Raw genomic sequence first — 21,036 nt, 5'->3', positions numbered from 1 at the left:
TTTTTCGGGGTGATTACCCCCCCTTTCCCCAACCAGAGCCGTCCTCGCTGCCTTACCTTCTCTGTCGTTCCTGCAGCCGGCTACCATCTCGGGCCGTGCTGGCCGGCCCCCGCGCTCCGGTCCCCGTCCCGAGCTCCCCGGTGTCTCGGTGTCCCGACTCCGTCCCGGTTTTGCGTGGTGCAGGAGCCGAAAACGTCCGCCGGAGCCGGCGGAAAGCGAAAGCTCGGTGCTGGTGGGGCTGCGGCAGGGCGGCGGGCCCCGAGCCGAGGGGGTTAAACCAGGAGCCTCCCCTTACCTTCAAAAAGTTAAAAATGTCTGGAGCCTGCATCTCTTAAAGGGGCGGTGCTGGCTGCAAGGAGTCTTGGCACCGGCTGCGAGAAAGGCTGGTCAGGGGCGTGAGTTCCCCTCCACCAACACCAAAACATTGCAAAAAAAGGCAGAGCGCCCCACACTTTAGATAAGGACAATTAGCCACCAGCGAGCCCCTGCAGACAGCGAGTTAATTAGGGGTTTCCTGCTCTCCGGCATGCCCTGTCCCAGCTCCTGCCCCCCAGGGCTCTTAGCCCTGATGGCACCTGGGCTGGCCCTCATGGCCACCTTCTCGCTGCCCTCCCAGGCTGGGGACAGGAGAGCACTGCCGGTGGAGAAACCTCCAGGTGTGAAGGGAAGAACTCTCATTCTCCTTGATGTCAACACCAAGAGCCCTGTCAGGATAATCAGTGAGAATTTCCTCTCCCTGCAGCTGGACCCCTCCATCATTCATGATGGCTGGCTCGATTTCTTAAGGTAAGGCAGGAGCCCCCCGGCGCCCTCCCCACGCCGCCCGCGGGGCGCCCCGGCGGCCCCGCCGCCCAGCCCTGCCGGGCTCCGCGCTGCTGGCGGCGCTTGTTGTGACGGAGGGAGCGAGGCCATGGTTTCCATTAAGATGCACATGTTTGCAATGGAGAAAGCATTTCGGAGACTTATCAGTTATGACTGCAAAAATGTCGTGCTCCCCTCGCTCCAGCAACCGCTCCTCTGCAAAAAGCACAACACGGGGCCGAGGCAGCACAGGGGGGAAAAAAATCAAAATCAAACAAAAAACAGCAACAGGAATGGGGCCGCCTGCCGAGTCGAGCCGAGCCTTCCCCGGGTCCTGACGGGCAGAGAGCGGGTGTCGGCCAGGTCTTCTGAGCCCTCCGCTCCCCGGATTTCCAGCCCTGCGCGGGGGGCTCAGCCGGGCTGCAGCTGCGCTGGGTTCCACCGGCGGTGCGGAGCGGCCGCGGCCTGGAGGCGCTGGGACGGCCAGAAAGCCTTCTCCCTGCTGGGTAAGTCGGGGAGGGAGAGCGGGTCTCCTCCGCACGCCCGCTCCGAGGGTCCTTTCGGCAGCCGGGGAAGGAGCAGGGCGAGGATGCGGGAAGGCGTGAGAGAAGCGGAGCTGGGACGGCTCCCGCTTTTTTCCCCTCCCCGGCGGCTCGGCCCGTGGCACGATCCCGCGTGGCGCTGAGCGCCGCTCTCTCCTGGACGCCGCTGCACTTGTCCGGAGGGCGCCGGCAGGATGGGGGGGAGCCGGGCCCGCCGGCCTCCGGGCCAGCACCGGCGGGCGGGGCGGCTCCCCGCTGCAGGGCCGCGCTGCTCGGCCCGCGCAGAGCCCCGCAGCCGGTGGTACCGCGGGGCCCGCCAGGGCAACGGCGGGTCCTGGAGCCCCGTGGTCCCCGGTCGCTGGCGGTATTGGGGAAGCGAGGGCCCGGCCCGTGGCTTCCTCAGCCCCTCTCTCTCCTCTCCCCAGCTCCCGGCGGCTGGTGACCCTGGCGCGGGGCCTGGCCCCCGCCTTCCTGCGCTTCGCGGGCAAGAGGACGGACTTTCTGCAGTTCCACAACGTGAAGAACCCCGCCAAGAGCCGCGGCGGGCCCGGCCCCGACTACTACCTCAAGAACTACGAGGACGGTGAGCCCCGGGGCCGGCGCGGGGGGCGGGCGCTGCAGCGGGGGCTGCGGGAGCCGGGCGGTCCCGCTCCGCCTGCCCCGCTCTCCCCGCGCCCGGCGGGGCCGTGTCGCGCCCGGGCACGCTGCCGCCGGGCACCGGGCACGGCAGAATTCCCGTACCCTTTCTTTCCCGAGAGGGGGGAGCCGAGGAGCTCGGCGGAGCTCGTTCCCCCCATAGCCGGTGGATTCGGCCGGTGTCGGCCCCCAGGAACAAAAGACCGGCACTGGGGAGCGGAACTTCTCGCATTCCCCCGCCCCGCTGCGTCCTCCGTCTCCCTTTGCCCCCGAGCCCCGGGCGGGCAGCGCCGGCCGCCGAGGAGACTCTGCCGCGGCTCCAGGCGGGGCCAGGCATGGGAGTCCCGGGATGCCTGTGCACGCCCCGTCCCGCGCTGCTCCCGCGGCTCTCGGGAGCCCTGCCTTTCCCCGCGGACCTCGCCGTTGTGCGCATTTCTGTGCCCGCCGCAGCCCCCTGGGCTCCCCGCTGCCCCTCCGGACTTGGGGACGGTCTGTCCCCGCGTGCTGGTGCCCGGTCGGGGCTGCTCCCCCTCCGAACCGCTCGGCCATCCGAGCTCTTTCCAAAGTTCACCGCCTTGACCCTGCCTTTCCGCTGCTCCCCTCTTCGCCGTCTGCCCTTCTCCCCATCGGACCTCAGTACACAAAAGGCTTTCACCTTCCGCGGCCCATAATTCACACAAAGAAACTGTGTAGAAAAGTTAAGGCCATATCTCCTTCCTAAGGCATTTCTTTTGAGAAGCAGAATGCCATGTCCACATGCAAGAATTTAGTGATTTTTCTCTCTTGCTTAGTTTGTTTCTTTTTTAAAAGAAACAATTTGGGTTTTTTTCCCTTACTTAACGTCTTACAAAAATTAGCGTAAGATTTTTCCATAAGTAATTTTGAAGGACAATTAATGCCAGACAGATCCCACTGGGCAGGTCTGTGGAACAGAGGAAATTTTGCAGAGATCTAGTCAGCAGCAGCAGTCCTGAATGGAAAAAGCAGCTGCATTTGCCAGTTTTCTGATGGCTCTCACTCCTGCTGTTTCCCTACATAACATCTGAGCTCTCTGAGATGAATGTTCTTCTATTCCCACATGCAGGCAGGTGGGTAAGTTTTTTTGCTCCATCTTTCACTTGGTCTCCTAGCTGGGGCAATCCTGATGTTATTCCTTGTTTTTCTTCTTGTAACAAATCTCAGTCAAAGGGTTTACTGTAAGCTTTGCCTGCTGAGATGCACTTCAGGAAAAAATGCTGACCAAACTTGCCACAGACACCTTGTACAGTAGAAATTAGGTGTCGTGCATAAAACTGTGCATGGGACTCATACAAAACATTTGTAAGAATAAATTTTCCCACCTTCCATATTTCAACAACTTGCAGAAGAGAACGTACACTTACACATTAAATGTCTTCACAACAGCTTTCATGTTAAGGAAGGACTGAAATATTTGGGCTTTTTTTTTCAGTTTTCCTCATGGCAATAAAATTGAAATGTAGCAGCCTTCAAAATGAAGCTTTTCATAGAAGTTGTAACCACAGGTCTTAACTTTTCATCACTTAAATATGGAACAGGACCATTGTGAATGTGGGTGAAGGAAAGGGAAGACACATGTGGTGTGTATCAAGCACTGGTGTAAATCAGAAAGGTGTGGTAAAAGGGATTTCCTGCCTGGAAGCAAAGCTCTCGTATTTGTTCCTAAGATCTGTGTGCAAACTCCAGGGTCAGGGAGTTTCACCCTGTTTGGATAAGGGCTAGAGTTGCTGGTAGCTCACATCCTTTTGTGCTGAGGCTGCACTAAGTGCTTCACTAGAGGGATCCAGTTCTCCAAATAAAATCCTGATGGCACCACATCTCTTTGCCCTGCTCTACTGGGTATGAGCAGCCGACTTCTCCATCTGCAGCCCTGGTCCCATTTTTGTTCCCTCATCTGTGGCTCACCCAGGACCTGCTTGGATCAGGACATGCAGTTTGCTCTTGCTGCTGAGGACTTACAACCTCAACAGACAGCACAGAAAACCGATGGCAATCAGCACCTGAGCATGGGGGAAGCCAACAAGCATCCTGCTAGGTACCCTTCCTTCTCCTCAGGCTGTCTGGAGTGGTTGGGGTTGTTTTCCATGTCCATGGGCTTTTGTATGTCCAGTACCTATTTTCTGAATTTTTTTATAACGTCATGGGAATGGGGAAGTTGTTGGGGGACTTGATTAATTTAAAAAGTCAGAAAACATTTAAGAGAGGAATCAGTAAATTTTAAAGTCTTATGCAGCACCCTAGTGATTTTTAGTGATGTGACAAGTGATTGGTTGGTTGTTTTCTGCTTTGAGTGTTTATCTTTATGCTTCTTCTCCCTGTGGGTGCACACAGACTCCAGGCCTATGCCCATGGGTCTGGGTTCTCTTTGCAGCCCCCACGGCTTTTCCTGTGCCTTATGTTCCCCTGTGGCCTGTGCACAGAGGGGGAGGGAAGGACACTGCTCATGTTCCTCTGAGCTGCAGCAGCTCACAGAGTGCAGGACTGAGAGGTGAAGGGCACGTGTGCGAGGTTGCTCAGAGAACTGCAGTTACAAGTGAGTGACTGTGAGTGGTGTTCACATCACAGGCAGCTGCGCCCCACTCTGTGCTCACGGGCCACTCTGTCGTGGCCCTCTCAGGCATTCAGATGGGAGTCAGCAACAGCAGCATCCTTCATGGATGCTGTGACCATGCTTGCTAAAGCTGGAATGAATCTTCGTACAGGAATCTTCATCCTGTAAATCCCCTTCTGCTACCCTGGTGCTCTTCAGACTAGGTATTCCTCACTGTTCCCTTTGATGTTTTTCCTATCTCTGTGGTGCTCTGTCTTCCTGACTATCAGACCTCCTCAGAGATTCACCTTACTCTTCCTCTGCACTTAAAATTATATTTTATTCCCTTTTTAATGGTCCCAACTATGCACACCTCCACATACTGAGAATTGCTTTTACCTAGGCCTGCCTTTGGGTTTACCAACCCATTTTTTCCCACTTCTTTCTTTCACAGAGAGTGTGGGTACTCTCTGAGGGTAGTAGTAGTAGTTGCTTTTGACTTGTATCTAAAATGTACTTAGTTTTTCTGAAATTAGGTGTCTTCTTTAGGTTTCAGGGTAACTCATTTCTTGTTCAGATTTTTCCTGAAAACCCAGACCTGGAAGTATTGTGTGTTACCAGGGGTGTATGGTATCTTTCCTTTGTATGTGTGAACAGCCTCACCCCAGTCTAAAATAGTCATGTTTGGGCAGCAAAGGTACCAACGTGGTGCATGCTCTATGGTTACTGCCAGTGATGCCCATGAAGAGGGTACATGTGGCACTTTGTCTCAGCACTGCAAATAAAACTAGTACAGCAATTTCATCACTTATTAGAAGATTTGTCAGTACCAGTGGATGCCTATGATAGCTGGCCTCGGGGAGCCATAGGGTGTGCAGTCTGTGTTGATGGTAGTATGGCTGTAGGTACCTCCTGGACTTTGCTAAATATTCGGTCATCTGACGTGTTATATTAACACCCCACCTATGTCTCACACCAGGTGGCTTCCATCCCATGCAGCCTCTACTTTGAATGGTCAGTCCTGGAGTCCACCCTGTTTGGATAAGACATTGGTCAGCCTGAGGCTTGTTAGAAACAGAAACCCAGTTTAATGTATGCCAGGCTCCCTGGTACCAGGAGGTGGGGCTGTGCCAGAGACTTTTTGACATTTTATGATCAAGAGGTGTAACATTTTTAGCCTGAGAGACTTTTCCCTCCCTTAAATGGTGTTTCTCTGTATGTGCCCTGCTGAGTTCATTTTTTTTTCCCCACTGTGCTCAGCGTTGTGTTTTGTTATCTGCAGATGTGTTTCTCTGCTGCCATAGGCACAAGTGTGATTCTAGGGCAGGTACCAAGATGCAAGGGTTCATGCTCAATCTATGTAGTAGGCCTGCTTCTCCTTCTGTTTTTGGGTTTCTTAACAAGCAATCTGTGCAGCCTGTCCTTTCAACTGCCTGGCATGTGCCAAGGACCAGTTGGGTCTGCGGAATGGGACAAAGAGAAACACTTGTCTCCAGGAGAACAGGCTTGAGCAGCTCCTCTTTGGAGCAACGGCATGGGTTGTTACCGGTACAAAACCTCTTGTGAAGCTGAGTTTGCTAAAACCTGATTTGCATGCTGCCCTGGAGCTTGGTGGTGGAGTGTCATGTGTGTGTGGAGTCCTGGTCTTGTTTCAGCAAGAGGTGCTGCAGGTGCAGTGCCTGAACCCAGAGCCCATTTTGGAAGCTCCTTGCTGGTGCTGCAGTATGAGTTTGGTGGGCGAATGTGGAGCCTCCTCATCTGCACGGTGATCCTCAACTGCTTCTCTCCTCAAAGCCACCGAGCCAGCTTTGGACAACCTGTGGTGGCATAGATATTGCTATAGCTTCCCCCTGTGCAAATGTGCTGTGAAGGAAGATTCCAGTGGAAAAAGAGGAGTTACCAATAGCTGGAGTTCTCAAAGATTTGTTGGCCCAAATGCACAACTTCTCACTCCTCTACCCCAGCCTTCTATAGACTTTTGTAGCCTTTTAATGGCTGAGACCAAAGGACACTTTGTGTGGCCCTAAGTGGGCCATGGGAGGGAGAGGGGAAGGGGACTACAATTGCATGATGTAGGTAGTGTATCAAAGAAGTTTCTGAGCTGAAGTGTGTATAGACAACACATTTCAAAAACACTTTTTTAATTGCTGATAAGTTGCTTCCTTCTATTTTATCTCCTTTACTTTTTTTAAGGGGATACCAGGCATCTGGAAAAATGGCCAATTACAACAAAAAAATTACCAAGACACATTTCTTAAGCTTTCCATACTAGTCAGGGGATTTTGCAGTATAGTGTAGGAAACTTCACATCATGCTGTGTAACACTGGCATAGGTTTTCTGTGTATTCTTTCAGTGTTGGATCCATTCCTTCAGGCGTCCTCAGGTACCCAACACTGCATCTAAGCCTCAAAATTTGTCTGGCAGTGGGAACATATTTTCACCCTTGCTCAGTCCACACTGCACAAATGTGTCCTAGGATGCCATGCTGTTACAACACATGCCAGGGTATTGAGTGGAAAGGAAGACAATGAACTGTTAAATGCCCTGAGGATTCGTGATGTGGTTACACAGGGGCTGGAGCTGACCCCAGCTTGGGCTGCTGCTCCCACTCTTCTGCCCCTTCTGGCATATTCCTGCCCTCTTCCATGCCTGAAGCCTGAGTTTGTGTGGTGAGTCAGTTCAGGGATCTCAGCTGACCAAAACTTGCTGGTGGAGATGTGATTGCACTTCAGCTTTCTCAGCTGCCACATTGATTAATGCCGTGTCACCAGGCAGGGGTGTAGAGGACAGTGCTGGCAAAGGAAAGCCTGCATGGAAGGCAGATGGGACTGCAGCAGCCTCAGTCTTGGACAGATTAAATCCTTCAAATCTATGTCCTGAAGGCAGGAAATCTCACCTCGTGTTTCTCTGCCATCAAAAGGGTTCGTCCCTGTGCTTTCTTTATGATCTGTGCACTGTTCTGCTGCTTCTCTTGGGTCTGCTCTGGCACATTACTGATTCTCTGAAGCAGAAAATTATTTCAAGTAAAAAAAGAAAGCAACAGCTTTACTGTGGATTTAGTGAGCAGGATTGTGAGGATGATCATGGTGGATGGGGGCACCTGAGCCAGGGAAAGGGAACGTTGTTGCCGTGTGTCTGGGAGTGTCCCTTTGGCTCTGCCACCACACAGAACTGCAGTAGATGTTTCTGAATGGAGAACCATCCTATTGTCCTGGTAAAAACAAACAAACGAATTTTCCTTTATTCAAGGAATCATCTTCTGTTTCTGGTCACCCAGGGCCCCTTTTCTGTCTGCTTTGTGTCCCTTGACAGTACAGACATCTGTCCTTTCAGAGCTTGAAGAGGAAACAGTTGTTTTTTTCACCCTCCAAGTGTTTCAAACACAGCCCTTTAGAGAGGACTGCAGCATTTCAGGCATAGCAAGAGCTCAGTCCCCAAGATGGGAAGATCCTCCGGTGTCCTTTGGACTTCTGGGATTTGCCAGACCTGGGGCTGCTCTGTGCCTCGGCATGAGCTCCGAGGCAGCCTCCTGCTCCCTAATTCCCGGGCACCACAACTGCAGGGAAGGACCTACAACCTGCTCTGCCACTATAAGGAGTCCCAGGGCTTAATTGTTTCCTTAGAAATTAAAAATCATTAACAAAATAGATTGTAGAAATCACACAAGGTAAGGGAGAAACACCCTGAGCAGGAGATACTTCCAAAGATTGCCTGTTTATCTCCACTTTTTCTTTTTGAATTAAAAACTGTTCTGCTATAATCATGCATGAAAAGTGCTTTAATAGCTTCAGGGAAGGGTGCAATCAAGCAATTAACTTCTGATTTGTTAGCTATTTGCTTGTGTATTGGTGAGATACAAAGATTTCTATGGTTGTATATTTAATTATTTATAATAAGCATCCTAAATTCTATTTTTAAATTACATATTTTTGTTAGTTTCACACTCCTTTACATGCTACATCTACCCTGTGTGAATTAAAAGTGATTCATGAAAAATTATATGCACAAGAAAGACGTGACTTTTTGTACACAACTATCTATTCTAAATTAGCAGTTGGCATTCAGGGAAAATGTTCTGAATTTATTATGGATTGCTCTCTGAATGCATTTAGGTAAGTAAAAAGTGAATCTTATATTAGGGATATTAGAAAATAATTGGAAACACCCACTGAGAGCATTCCTATGCTATAAGTAAACTAGGTGCTGACATACTAATCAGTATAAAGAATATATATGTGAGGAGTAGGATGATGGAAGTGATCAAAGTCATATCTTTCAGTCATAGAGATTTTTCATCTTGGAAAAAATGACAGAGATTATGACAAATGCTATGAGCTCGGTGTCACACAGAGAAGACAATTTGGGAATGATTATTTCCTTGTTTTCATGACACAAGAAATGGGGAGCATCCACTGGAATTATTACATATAAAATGAACAAATATGACTTTTTTTATATGGTGGGAAATAACTTGTGGAACACATTGTCAGGAATTTTTTCCCAGTTAAAAATAAAGGAATTATACTAATGTGTCAAAAATTTGCCCATTAAAAACAGACGCAATGAGGATCCAGCCTGTGCCTTGAGAAATCTTCTGTCTTTCTAAATAAAAGTTGTGTTCCCAATTTCACAATCGCTGGGCATTTTATAATAATTCCAGCAGACAAACATGTTTTTTAAAGAATTTTAAATTTGTTGATTTAAAAAGTAGGTATTTTACAAGTTTAACAATGTGAAAATCCTAAGACTTTTGCCTGACTTTTGTCTTTTATTACTTTTGTCACTCATTAAACATCTATTTAAATTTGGTACTAACATAATTTCCTATTATTCCATTTTTTAGAAAAAGTGTTCAGGTTTTAGAATAAAATTGAGGGTTTTTTTTTTTTTTTCCTTTTGAATTCACTTCTCAAGACTGGAAATCTGAAGCAAACAGTCCCCTGAGGAGGATGGCCAAACTCAGCTTGTTCTGGTGCCATGGCAGTGGTGACTCTTGCTTTTTGCTGGAGCGGTGATGGCTGGGGCCAGTGCTCACTTTCATACACACAGACACGGGAAGATGAGTTACTTCTCCTCTTTACCCTTCTGTCACACATCCCTCTGACGATAACCACATCCCTCTGCCCTGTCCACAGAAACCTGGGACTGTGCTTTCCTCCTCCCATGTTCCAGGTGATCAGCTGCAGTAGTCTGTGTCTGTTCCATGACCCCAGCAACTTCTGGAGTGGAATTGCCTGTGGGCAGATGGTCGCCATGGGATGGTCCCTTGCACACAGGCCACACTGACACTCTGTAAATTCCCGGTTAGAGAAGCTCACTCTGTGCAAGGGAAACCCGGCCCTGGCTGGGAGCTGTCTCTGCGTGCTGTGTGCCGTCCTCGAGATCTCACAGCTTGAAACTTCTCTGCCCTGTGGGGAAATGGTCACTCAAACCCCTCGGTGCAGGTTCTGACTCACAGAAAGAGACTGGTGGAGCTCAACTAGTCCTGGGATGCCCAGGAAAGAGCATCGCTGCGATCGTGCTACTCCTGAAGGGTGTTTTCTAACTTGTTCTTTCAACATTTCCTTGGTAGTTTCGGTGACCTCCGTGGGCAGCGTGCGCGAAATCACAGGAGATATCCCGAGGCGGGACAGGGCTGTGTGCGGGCACTCGGAGACAGACCACCCTCCGCACAGCAGCGTCCTCCGCCCGGCCCGGCGAGGGGAAAGCTCCTGCGGGATGCCGGCCCCCCAGCCGCCCCCGGCGGGCTGTGCCCGGCGCGGGGCCCGAGGCTGTCCCGGGGCGGGCGCTGCCGGTGGTGCCTGCCGGCAGCCGCAGCTCACCTGGCCGCCACACGGGTGTGCTCCCGCCATTCCGCTCGGCGCTGCGGGCCCGGCCCCGCGCTGCCGCCGCCGCGGGACCCGCGCCCGCCGCCCCGGAGCGCCGCGCCCGCCGGGGTCCGGCCGCGGGGGAGCCTGAGCTGGCCAGGGTACTGACCCGGCCCGCCGGGGGCACGGCTCCTGGCCGGCCGGCTTTGGAACACCTTTGGCATCCTCTGGGGCTCTCACATCTGGAGTTCTTCTTTCGCACTCCTGGCAGGAGCTGCTCGGTCCCGTGTTCTGCTGAGCAGGTTATCGCGCTGTTGTTTGTTTTTTTGGTTTGTTTGTTTGTTTGTTTTTTTAAATCAAGGCTCAAGAAGGCAGTGAGTGCTCTTCTCCTGCCCACTCGGAGCTGCCCAACCCAGAGCCTCTGGGGTACCGTCCTCCTTCTTGGCTTCCTTGCATCTGTCTTTTTTCTGTCTCTTCCTTTTAAGATTTGAAAGCTGTGTACTCCTTGCTGTCTGTGTCCCCCGGGTTGCTTGTGCTGAGAATTCCCCTAGACCTTCAGAAGCTGTGGTCTGCCACCCCTCTTCCCTCAGTCCTGCTGGTTCAGCAGAGTGGTGGAGACGTGCCTTTGCCTCCTTCCCTGCACTGAGCACAGCCTGGTGGAGTATGAAGGAGCAGGCACTGAGTTCCTTGGTGAGCTCCATATCCCAGAGATCTGCCCACAGTTTAAGCTGGAGTTATAATGACTGTGGGGTCCACCTCCATCTTTAGGTCTTGGGCAAGTTTCTTGGGTCCCTCACCAATCTGAGAAGACAGGTGCATGTCTTGCCTCTGCTTCTTGAGTGTCTGCAGCACCAGCTCTCAGAGAACCCCGTGAAGATAACTCTCAGAGAGTGCTCTGACCTCTGTGCCCTGCATGCCTTCCCCACAATCTTCCACAGATTTGTCTGCATGTGGCTTGACATCCTTGTGGTAATCCTCATCACAGCAGCTTTATCAAAACACTGCCCCTGCTCTTCATGGCTGGGCCTGCCCTCTGTCCCTAGGCCCTGCTGACAGTGCATGCAGAGCCATCCCTGTGGTCCCCAAAGATGGATGTCACATAGGGCCCACTGCCATCGCCCCCTGCAAGGTGCTGGCCCCTGACCCTGGTCCTGAGCCAGTGGTTCCTCCACATGGGTCCACATTTGCCCTGGTTTGGGTTTTAGAAGTCATCCATTCCTTTTAGGAAACCAACTTGTTTTGACCCAGCCCGGACATCCTTACAGCAGTTTGAAGAGAATTGCAGACAGCACATTGACCATCTAGTTTCAAACCTGTCTGCCCCTCAGTCTTCTCCTTTGGGGCCTCGTTGATGTGTTTGGCTTCATTTTGCCTTGGGGATGAGGGGTGTACAACTCTTGCCTTCAGTTGTGTAGGAAGGGAAATCCATCACCCAGGAAGTTCATGGGCTCTAGGTGACGCCAGCAGCGCATGGTAGCAGTTGTCTTCCTTTTGGGGGACAGATATAAGGCTGTGCTTCTCAATCTTCAGTTCTCTATTTCACACAACAGGGATTCAGGATTTTATCATTCATTAGTTGGGCAAAGGTTGGGAAGGCCCAAGTCTTACTCAGTGCCTACTAAAAAGAATGAGCACTAAAGCACACAGTCGAGGGGTCTGTGCTCATTAGCTGCAGAGGAACATTAGTCCTTCCTCTTGCTCCATCTCACTGACGCCCTTGTGCTGGATGTAGAGATATTGAACCATATTTTCATGGTATCTGGATGCTGCCCAGTATCCACTCCTGAGTATGCTGGCTGTGGGTGGAGGAGAGAACTCACATGGCTAACTACAGACCATGAGTTTTTTATTGACATTTCTGTTCTGAGCAGCCTGTTTCAGACAGGCTGTAGAGAAGCAGTACTAATCCCAAACTACACAGAAAAGAGGTAGAACATAGCCTGGGTAGGAAAGTGTAGTGACTCTAGGATGAGGCTCAGGACAGAAAGCTCTTGTGGCTTCCAGTCCTCCACCACGTGTTTGGAGGCAGTTCCCTGCCAGCCCAAGATATAGCAGAGCTTTGAACTTAAGTTTGCTGAACCTGAGATTGGACACCTGAGAGACAGGGACATGACTTTTGGAAGCAATTTTGGTGTTTCTTGATGTGCATAACAATACAGGAGCTGCAGAGTGTGTGTGGTGCAAGGTGTGACTCTCTTCTGACAGCAAGCTTCTTCAGCAGTTTCTAGCCAGATGGGAATTGAACCAAGCAAAGATCAACCTTGTGAGGCAAAGTGACCTTATGCAATGTGGCGGAAGAATTCCAGCTTCAATCCTTGCTTATCAGAGCTGGCCACCTGAGGCTCTGTAAGAATTAGACACAGCCTCTGGTGCCTGTGGATTTGAACATGTTACAGAGTTTATTAAACTCATAAGTGACCTAGCAGGGGCTAGTTTGCACCACTCCCTTCCTGCTTAGATGGACAGATTTTACTTGATTCTTCTTCTGCCTTGCTACTCCATCATTTCCTTTCCCCAGCAGGTGAGTAGTTCTAGGGTAGGGAATATCATATTTTTGTCTCACAGTGTGTGTCTTAGAGAATGCTCATATGAAGGGAAAACAATTGTTAAATGATCCTTCTCCCTCCTGAATGTCAGGCATTAGAAGGATACAGGCACCTGTTCAAAGAATCATAAGCCATGCTGACCTGTGATAGCTGCAGTGAGGATAAGCAAGGTGAGAACAAGCCTTCTTCATCACCTCTTTGACAGGCAAGGTGAAGTGGAAGCCAGGGGTTACTAGAATGGGACTTAGACTTTTCTCATTACTTAGTGTCAAATACACATGTAACAGCGTTGTAATATAAATGTTGGGAGACTTTTGCACTCCCCTGAAAGGGTGGGGTCAGCATCGTAAGAGACCACCAGCGAGGCAGGTAAAGGATGGAAGGGTCAGTAGGTTCTGCGAGCATACAACTTGAGCTTTGTGTGGGAGAAAAGGAGACTTGGGCTGGGGAGGGTCATTTGATAGGCGGATCCAAGGGGCTTGAATCCTTTTGTTGGATTGCTTTTGCTGAGTGATGATTGTGTGACTGTCATATTGGCTGGAGCTGATCCAAGCATATGGCAAAAATGAAAATGAAAGCTGAGGTTTGGCCATCTCCCTCTTTTCTTTCCCTTTTGCTGTAGACATTGTTCGCAGCGACATTGCCCTGGATAAGCAGAAAGGCTGTAAGATCGCCCAGCATCCTGACATAATGTTGGAGCTACAGAGGGAAAAGGCAGCTCAGATGCACTTGGTTTTGTTAAAGGAGCAGTTTTCAAACACATACAGCAACCTCACACTAACAGGTAAGGCTACAAGACCAGCTCTGGAGCCAGGAGCTGGGTCTAGTTCTTGCTAACTCACAGGTGTGTTAAAACCCTCGGGTTCTTCGCCTCTGTATGAATCAGCATCTTTCTGGCTGCCTCTGTTTCCTACCAAGGTTACTGGGTATTGGGAGGGAAACGACCAGCAGGAACTGGAGGTGGACTCATAAGGCCTCTGCAGCTGGCACCTTTGCAAACACTCCAGATTTGGTGCCCCTGAACAGAACATTTTCTTCAGTCTGACCTAAGCCGAATACCACGGCATGTGAAGTGCTGGAGAAATCTCCCTGCTAACTGTTCACGTCGATGGGGCTGCAGCAATTACTAAATTTGGAGTCCTTTAAGCTGCAGCTGATTTTTTTCTTTCCAGAGCATGCACTTTGTGTGAACCCAGTAAATATTAAAGAGCAAATATAAAGGGATAATGGCCTAGACAGAGATGAGAGGATACTCTTTTTCTGGCAACTGTTTGCATTATCCAGGGAACAGAATCTCGATGGAGGAGACTGCCACATTTTGGATACACATTTAATGGTGCTTGTAAAGGACTGATGTCTTCAGGCAGTGAGTGGGCAGAAGGATGGTATCCCAGCAGCCAACAGGGTCCTCTCATATCTCTTCTCCTTATCACTACAGCTGGATGAGCCACAGACGATGGGAAGGAGGAAGAGACTAATAAATCAAACGAGAGCCCCTTCTCCTCTTGACAGGTCCCTTTCCTGTGAAAGGCAGGCAGGCATCTTATTTTTATAGGAGGGAGGGCCCTGTGGTCTGTCTGGGGAGGAGGTGGCAAACCCCATGGTGGCCCTCCCCTGCTGCTGGGCTGGGAGAGGCAAACCAGTCCTGCACAACCTCCCCCACTCTGCTGCCACCCCTATTTCAGTGCCAGCCCCTGCCTTGAAGCCAGCATGGGTCTGCACCCTCACCAGTGAGCTCTGGCTCTTCTGGGGACATCAGCTGTGTTGGAGCTCTCGGGGACCCCACAGAGGTGGGATGGTGACACCAGCACTGTCAAAAGGCTCAGACCAGGGGGTCACTGGATATTGGGGCCATGAGTGTAGCTGAATCACATCATTCCTGAAGGCCCAGCATTTAAATGGGATCCTCAGAGCCGTTTCTCATTCTCTGTAACGTAATCCACTTGGCTGTTTATTCCCAGTACAACTGCTGGAATCAACATTGTCAGCTTTTCCCCTGACAACTTGCTTACTTTCCACTAAACAAACTTCCCTCGAGAAGTGAAGCTGCTCTCCCCTATCCTCCTTCCCTTGCTGCTTCAAAAGCTCTCTGGCATTGCTCACATTTTTTACAGAACCTTCAGAGCAGAGGTGCTACCTGGTTATCAGCTTAGCTCTTAGCCTTTCCAAGTGTGTTTACAGGATAGTTCAGAAGGTTTTAGTTCTAACTCTCTGTGGTGGAGAGAGCAATTTCATCAGAATATTACCCAAAGAACTATTTTAATGTTCTTTAACTCCCTTTGAATGTGAGCAGAGCAACTTCATAATTGTTATGAAGTTTAATCTTTTATTTCATAGACATAGTCTGAGAACATGGTCTCTAGACAGCTAAGCATAATATTTAACTGGAACTCTACTAACTTGTGTAAATATTTCCCTTCTCTGTGATGGATCTGGTGTTTGGGGTGGGTAGAGGGGGTTGTACATCTGTTGCAGAAGGACATTTCTTACCTTCAGAATTCAATCAGACAGAGTTTGCTTGAGGACTTCTTTTTGTTCTGCACAGTGCATTTGTACACTGCTGTAGGGAGTCCCCAGGTCACGAGGCAAGGTGCAGGAGCAAGAATGCACGTGTGGTTTAGGGAGTCCTGAGTGAAGGACTGAGTTTGCAGGGATGGAGTATCCATGAGATCCTTCAGAACACGGTTTCCTCCTGGGGGTCTGTATTGAGGAGTCACTTGGCCTCACGCAGTGCACATACTGTGGATGACCTCCAGTATCCAACCCAGACTGGAGCAATATTGAATCCCACACCTCTGGGTGAGAGGGTTCCTACTACTGCTAGTTCTTCAATTGTACCCAAAAAATGTAAATGGCCTATCTTGCCCAAAGTCATATGAGAGTAAAGGTGCTTTGTGATGGGATAGCTCCTCTAGGAGAGCTTGAGAGTAGAAACACTACTGTGTGGCATTTTCATTTCCATATCACTACCACTACCACTGTAGTGATCTGGATAAAAAGTCCCATTCCCTTCCTCCTCCTCCTCCTCCTCACAGGTAATATAGTTACGTGAACAATTTGAAAGACTTGCAGGCCTCCCACTCTGCCTGCAAGTGTGAGCAATGGATTCTGCCCAAAAACTTTCAAGCAGTACTCTCGTGGGTTTAGGAATGAAAGCTCTTGGAGTACAGGGCATGATTCTGCATCTCTGCAGCATCAATGTGAATTGAGGACTTTTTCAAATCTATCCACCAGTTGCACATAATTCCCAGTGTGTTCCTTGTTTCAGACATCAGGCAGGGCTGTGTTATACCGGGATTTCAGCTGCTCACAGCAGCAGGTACTTCGAAGGTAAGAGGGTGTCTTAAAATGAAATGTGTGTTTTTGTGCTAAGACCCAACTGAGACTGAGTGAAACCAGGCAGTCTTTCTGGCACTCATTCGTCCAGGAACACATGTGTGACTCCGGCTTAGACCACTTTGGTTTCTCTCATCGAGCCTTCCTCGGCTCCTGTCTGCAGGCTTTCTCTTGCATCTTGCCTCTGCTTTCTGTATGTGATCTTTCCAGGCTTACTGAGCCTGCCTCCCTGACATGAGCAATTGCCTTTGATCTGCGACCGTGCTATTTAAATGCTGTAAAATATTTTGAGGTTTATTAATCTTTGCTGCTTCCCCCGTGGTGCTCGGAGATGGGTATCTCGTTTCACAGATCAGCATCTCGTGCTCCCAGGTCAGTCCGTGGTAGAGCAGGGGGAGAGTGCACAGCACTGCCTGCTCTCCTCTGGAAACCAGCTCCCTGAGCTCAGCCCGCCCTGAGACAGGGAGGAGAAGGAATCTTTCCCTAGAAATGCTTCTTTGCTCCTTCACGGTTCTCAGAGCAAGCAGCGATTGTTTTTATGTTTTGTATCAGCCGGGCTAGAAGTTGCAATCGTCACAGCAGGCTCCCATCCCTTGCAGCCCTCAGAAGAAATGTTCAGGCCACAGGAGGGTAATTTTGGAGTCCTGGAACCGTGGAGGTGGGCTGGAATGCACAACATCGGGCTGGCAGCAGGTGAGGTGTGAGGAACTGCCTCGGGCAGTGGAGACACAGTGTGCACCAGGCTTCAATAGATTAAACCCAAATTCCTCCCCCTGTGGTGCCAGTTTGAGCTGGGGTACAAATGCTGGGGTACACTGCATTTGTAGTTTAAGAGACTGGACATCCATCGGTTTCTGCACTGTTGTCAAGTAAAGCCTGATAAGCCCGTGGGAGAGGGAACTGTTCAGGTCAAAAGACACATGACAAACTGGCCCCTCCTGTATTTGCATGAAGTGTAACTGAGGCTTCCCAAGAAATAAGTATGGACTATAAATCTCCCTCTAGGTTTCCCCATCCAGAGAAAACAAAATAGTGCCCCACTGCTCATTCTAAAACATGGAGAAACACCTTTCTGCTGTACCTTCTGCCTGAAACTGTGACACAGATTACTTCACTGCATCAAGAAACTAATGAGGACAGCTCTGGCCTGTCCTGCCACTACACATCTGCACTGGAAAGCCAGTGAGGAGAATGGAAGGTGTGTGCTGGGAGCTCTCCATCCTATAATATCATACAGCACAGCTTCTAAAAGCAGTGATTAAGGGGGCAGACCCTCCTTACATGGCTTGTAATGCTCCCAGGTGACCCTCCGTGGTCCCACCCTGCTGAGGGTGTTACAAGTGTAATTCCCCACTGCACTGAGAGAGACTTGAAGGGACTAAACTCAGGTGGAACTGATAGGAACAGAGCTGAGAGCTGTTGAAGAGTGCATTTGTGCACTCACTATGCAGTCTGTGTCCAACACTGAAATCAAGTGTTTTACACTGACATCCCACTACCCCACCAAGGTGATTAGATAAACGCTGCCATAACAGCAGTTGGGATCTCTCTGTGAGATTTTTCCTTATAAAAGTCTACTTTTGGAGATGTTAGCAGCCATGCAGAGACCCTCTTTGTCGAAGGTAAGTGGTTTGGGGCTATGAGGTGGTGATGACAGAGTGCGCACCCACTTTTCACGAGTGGGACGTGTAAAGTGGGATGAGTGGAACAAAGCAGCGTAGGAGAGCAGAGGGTATGTGTGGCTACTGCAGAACACTTATGTGTGCGAGATACAGAGCAGAGATGAGGGAAGTGTGTCTGCATGAAGAGCTTGCTAGTGAGATATTGTCCCACAGAAATATATTTTTTGCTTCTCCCCAAAGAGAGCAAGAACCCCAGTTGTACTTGTCCTTCGGCAGGGAATCACACGGCTCAGGTCGAGCATCTGTGGCATGGGTTTCCTGCACTTGTGAACCTCCCCTAGTGGTTTTGTGATTCCTGCTTAATGCTGTGGCTCTGGGAGACAGTGGTCCTTGAGTAGGACATGTTTATAGGGCCTGAGGCTCATCCCATGGAATGCTGGGCCTGAGAGAACCGTGGCTCAGAGGCTGCCCTTGCAAGAGGGTGTGTGTAGGAAGCAGGGCATGGGATTGGGTGTTCTTTACATGCCTGTGCTGCCAGGCAGTAAGACCACTCTGGTCATTTTTGCTGGAATTTTCCTCAGATGGGTTTTATCCCCCAGCTACACCTAACTGCATGGGGTGGGAGGGTGAGCCACCTTGTGAGATTGTACCTGACAGGGTTGTTGCAAAGGTAAGGACAGCTTCCTTGCCTGTTTGGCATCTTGTTTGGGATCAGCAACCCAAATTCCCTGTGGTCTGCACAGCAGTGATATGTATCTTAGCTGCTTTACTGAGTGCTGCACAGGGGTGGTCTGCACTGCACTGGCTCTCCAGCTTTCCTTCAAGGAGAGTGCATCCTGGGCTGTGTAACAGCCTGGGAGTATCTTTTGGATCAAGCTCTCTGCCCTCCTGTCCATCACAGACCCTTCTGTTACACAGATTATCCACAGCATTGTACAAAATAGATCTGAAAAGTACCTCAAGAGGGCATCTTCTAGCCTTTTCCATGGCAAATCTGTACCTGATCCCTGCTTGGGTAAAGGTGTCTGCCAAGAGGAAATACCTTTTGTGTGATCAGCTGGTACACTTGGAAAGTCAGTCAAACTCTGGGGGACTTGAACCCTTTGAAGAAAAAAAAAGTAGTGTTCAAAACTGAAACCACACTGAAAATAGTTACCCAGAACTTGTCACTTTGATTAGCACAAGTGGGGTACTGGTGGAGAAGTCCTGTCAGCAAAGGGAACACAATAATGTCATCAACTCCTATGGGAAAGAGGCAGGGAGAGCTGCTGAGAAACACTGGAGGGTTTCCTGGGAGGAAGGGACCAGGAAAACTGTAATGTCATTAAAACACTATCAGTACCGAGCCCACAGTTAATGACCAGCAGAGGTGCCAACCTTCTGAGGATAGTTTACAGGTGTCTTCTGAGATCTTAGGGTCAGATCCAATGGAATAATGCTGGGAAAAATAAATTTTGGAAAACAATCTCGGGTAACTGAGTGTTTTTGTGCCATTATCAGTTGTTTATATGAGCTCATTCTGAAACAAAGTGGCTGTTTGTTTTTACTACACAGCCTTCTGAGGGTGTTTGCTGTAGCTGAAATATTTTGTGTTCCTGGGCATGTTGGTGTTAAGCCTGCAGGCAGCTGGGGTTCAGCTGCTAGGCACCAGCATTGCCCAGGTTGTGGGGACATCACTGCTGACTGGTTCAAATTACATGGCTTTATCCTTGTTTTAAAACCTTCTGTGATGGCAGGGATGTACCCTCCCTTAGCAGTCGGCTCTAGGGTGTAATTAGCTGTATCATTATGGAGTTGGTATTTTTAAAATCTCTTGCTTTAGTTTAAGCCCATGATGGCATCTCCTCTCCCCCCGGACATGGAGAACAGCTTACAGCACTTCTTTCTCTCTTTGCAGAAGTCTTTTACATATTTGAGAATTGTTATCATGTTTCCCTGAAGACTTTTGTTCTCTGTACTGAACAACTGCCTTTCAGTTGCTCTTTTCTCATGTCCATTTTATTTTCAAGTTGAATGACACATGTGTAGCTGATTCTGTGTCTTGAGATCCCTTTCAACCTTCTACAATTTTTTTGTGGCTCTGTGTTTTGTTGGGGTCCCTTGGGCTCTCTCTACTGAGTCTGGGATGTTTTTTAAGTGCATTGCCTTGAAATGAGACCAGTTTTGTAGCTGAGCCCTTTCTTGACTGAGAAAAGCAGCAGGGTTATTTCATGTACCTGGTGCATGACACTTCTGTCTGTATAATCATGGGGTTTTTTTCTACAATATTGCTTGTTCATGCCTGCAATTTTGTGTACCATTTCCCAAGCAGCTGCACATTTCCCACGTGGAATTTCATCTAGACTCTATTTTCCTAATTTTCTAATTAAAATGTTACACAAAACTGGAGGTAAAGCCTTGAGAAAGTAAAGGTACAGAACATCTGTTGCCTCTGTCTCACACATGAGACCTTGTTGCTCTATCAAAGAGAAGTCAGGTTGCCTTCATGTGGCAGGGCTATTACTTCCAGCCTTTCCTTGGAGATGGATTGTTTGATGATTTCTTTCAAAATTTTTCCAGGAATTGAAGTTATGTTGGCTGGCTTGCAATTTCCTTCGTTTTTCAACCTGTTGAACATAGCCACTATATTTGCCCTTTTCTTGTCTTTTAGAACCTCATTCATCTTCCAGAAATTCCTACAGATAGTTGCTGATGGACCTCCACCTCTTTTAAAACATCAAACTTCTGTAGTTTTCATCCTGCTAAGGTGCTACTATACATTATCCTTCTAGTCTGATTCTTTTAATTGCATTAACTTTGTGGTCCTAATGTTATCCTTCTTTTCATGAAGGCTGAACCAACAAAAGCATTAAGCATTCCTGCTTTAAGTCTGTGAGTTGTTGACTGTTGTGAAATTCTGTCCCAATTTTTACCTCTTTGCTTCCTGAGACAGCTGTGAGCCGAACCCCTGGGATCCCTGCCTTCTCTTACCCTAATTAGTAGTTTTACAACTCGTTTTGTGCTGACAGCATGTGTGTGTGTGAGAGAGGTCATGAAGGTGAATCTCTTTTTCAGGTGACACCCTCTAGTCTGTTAAGCCACACTTTGGCTTTCTCATTATCTGATTTGGTTATTGTTTTTGTAACTGTGGGAAATGTGGCTTCTTGTGACGTGTTCAGGATTTATTAAATTCAATTTACTGTCCAATTCAACTAGCC

At 49.3% G+C, this 21,036-nt stretch overlaps 1 protein-coding gene across 4 annotated transcripts in view; it reads left to right on the top strand.

Annotated features, from left to right (window-relative positions):
- Window positions 1-323: 323 nt before the first annotated feature.
- The window catches only part of HPSE2 (heparanase 2 (inactive)), a 106,708-nt gene continuing 85,995 nt past the window's right edge, over window positions 324-21,036 (top strand). For 3 of the 4 annotated variants that reach the window (XM_066191124.1, XM_066191123.1, XM_066191126.1), the window contains exons 1-3: window positions 324-786; window positions 1,769-1,926; window positions 13,504-13,665. In XM_066191124.1, coding sequence (XP_066047221.1) covers window positions 527-786; window positions 1,769-1,926; window positions 13,504-13,665 — 580 coding nt within the window. In that variant the 5' untranslated portion in view covers window positions 324-526. The remainder of the gene's footprint in view (window positions 787-1,768; window positions 1,927-13,503; window positions 13,666-21,036) is intronic. The other variant, XM_066191127.1, reaches the window with a different exon arrangement.

The sequence above is a fragment of the Chamaea fasciata genome, unplaced genomic scaffold (assembly GCF_029207755.1).
Source record: "Chamaea fasciata isolate MVZ Bird 193981 ecotype frontalis unplaced genomic scaffold, bChaFas1.0.hap1 SCAF_9, whole genome shotgun sequence".
In the NCBI taxonomy this organism is placed as follows: Eukaryota; Metazoa; Chordata; class Aves; order Passeriformes; family Sylviidae; genus Chamaea; species Chamaea fasciata.
This window is presented reverse-complemented; position numbering and strand designations above follow the sequence as displayed.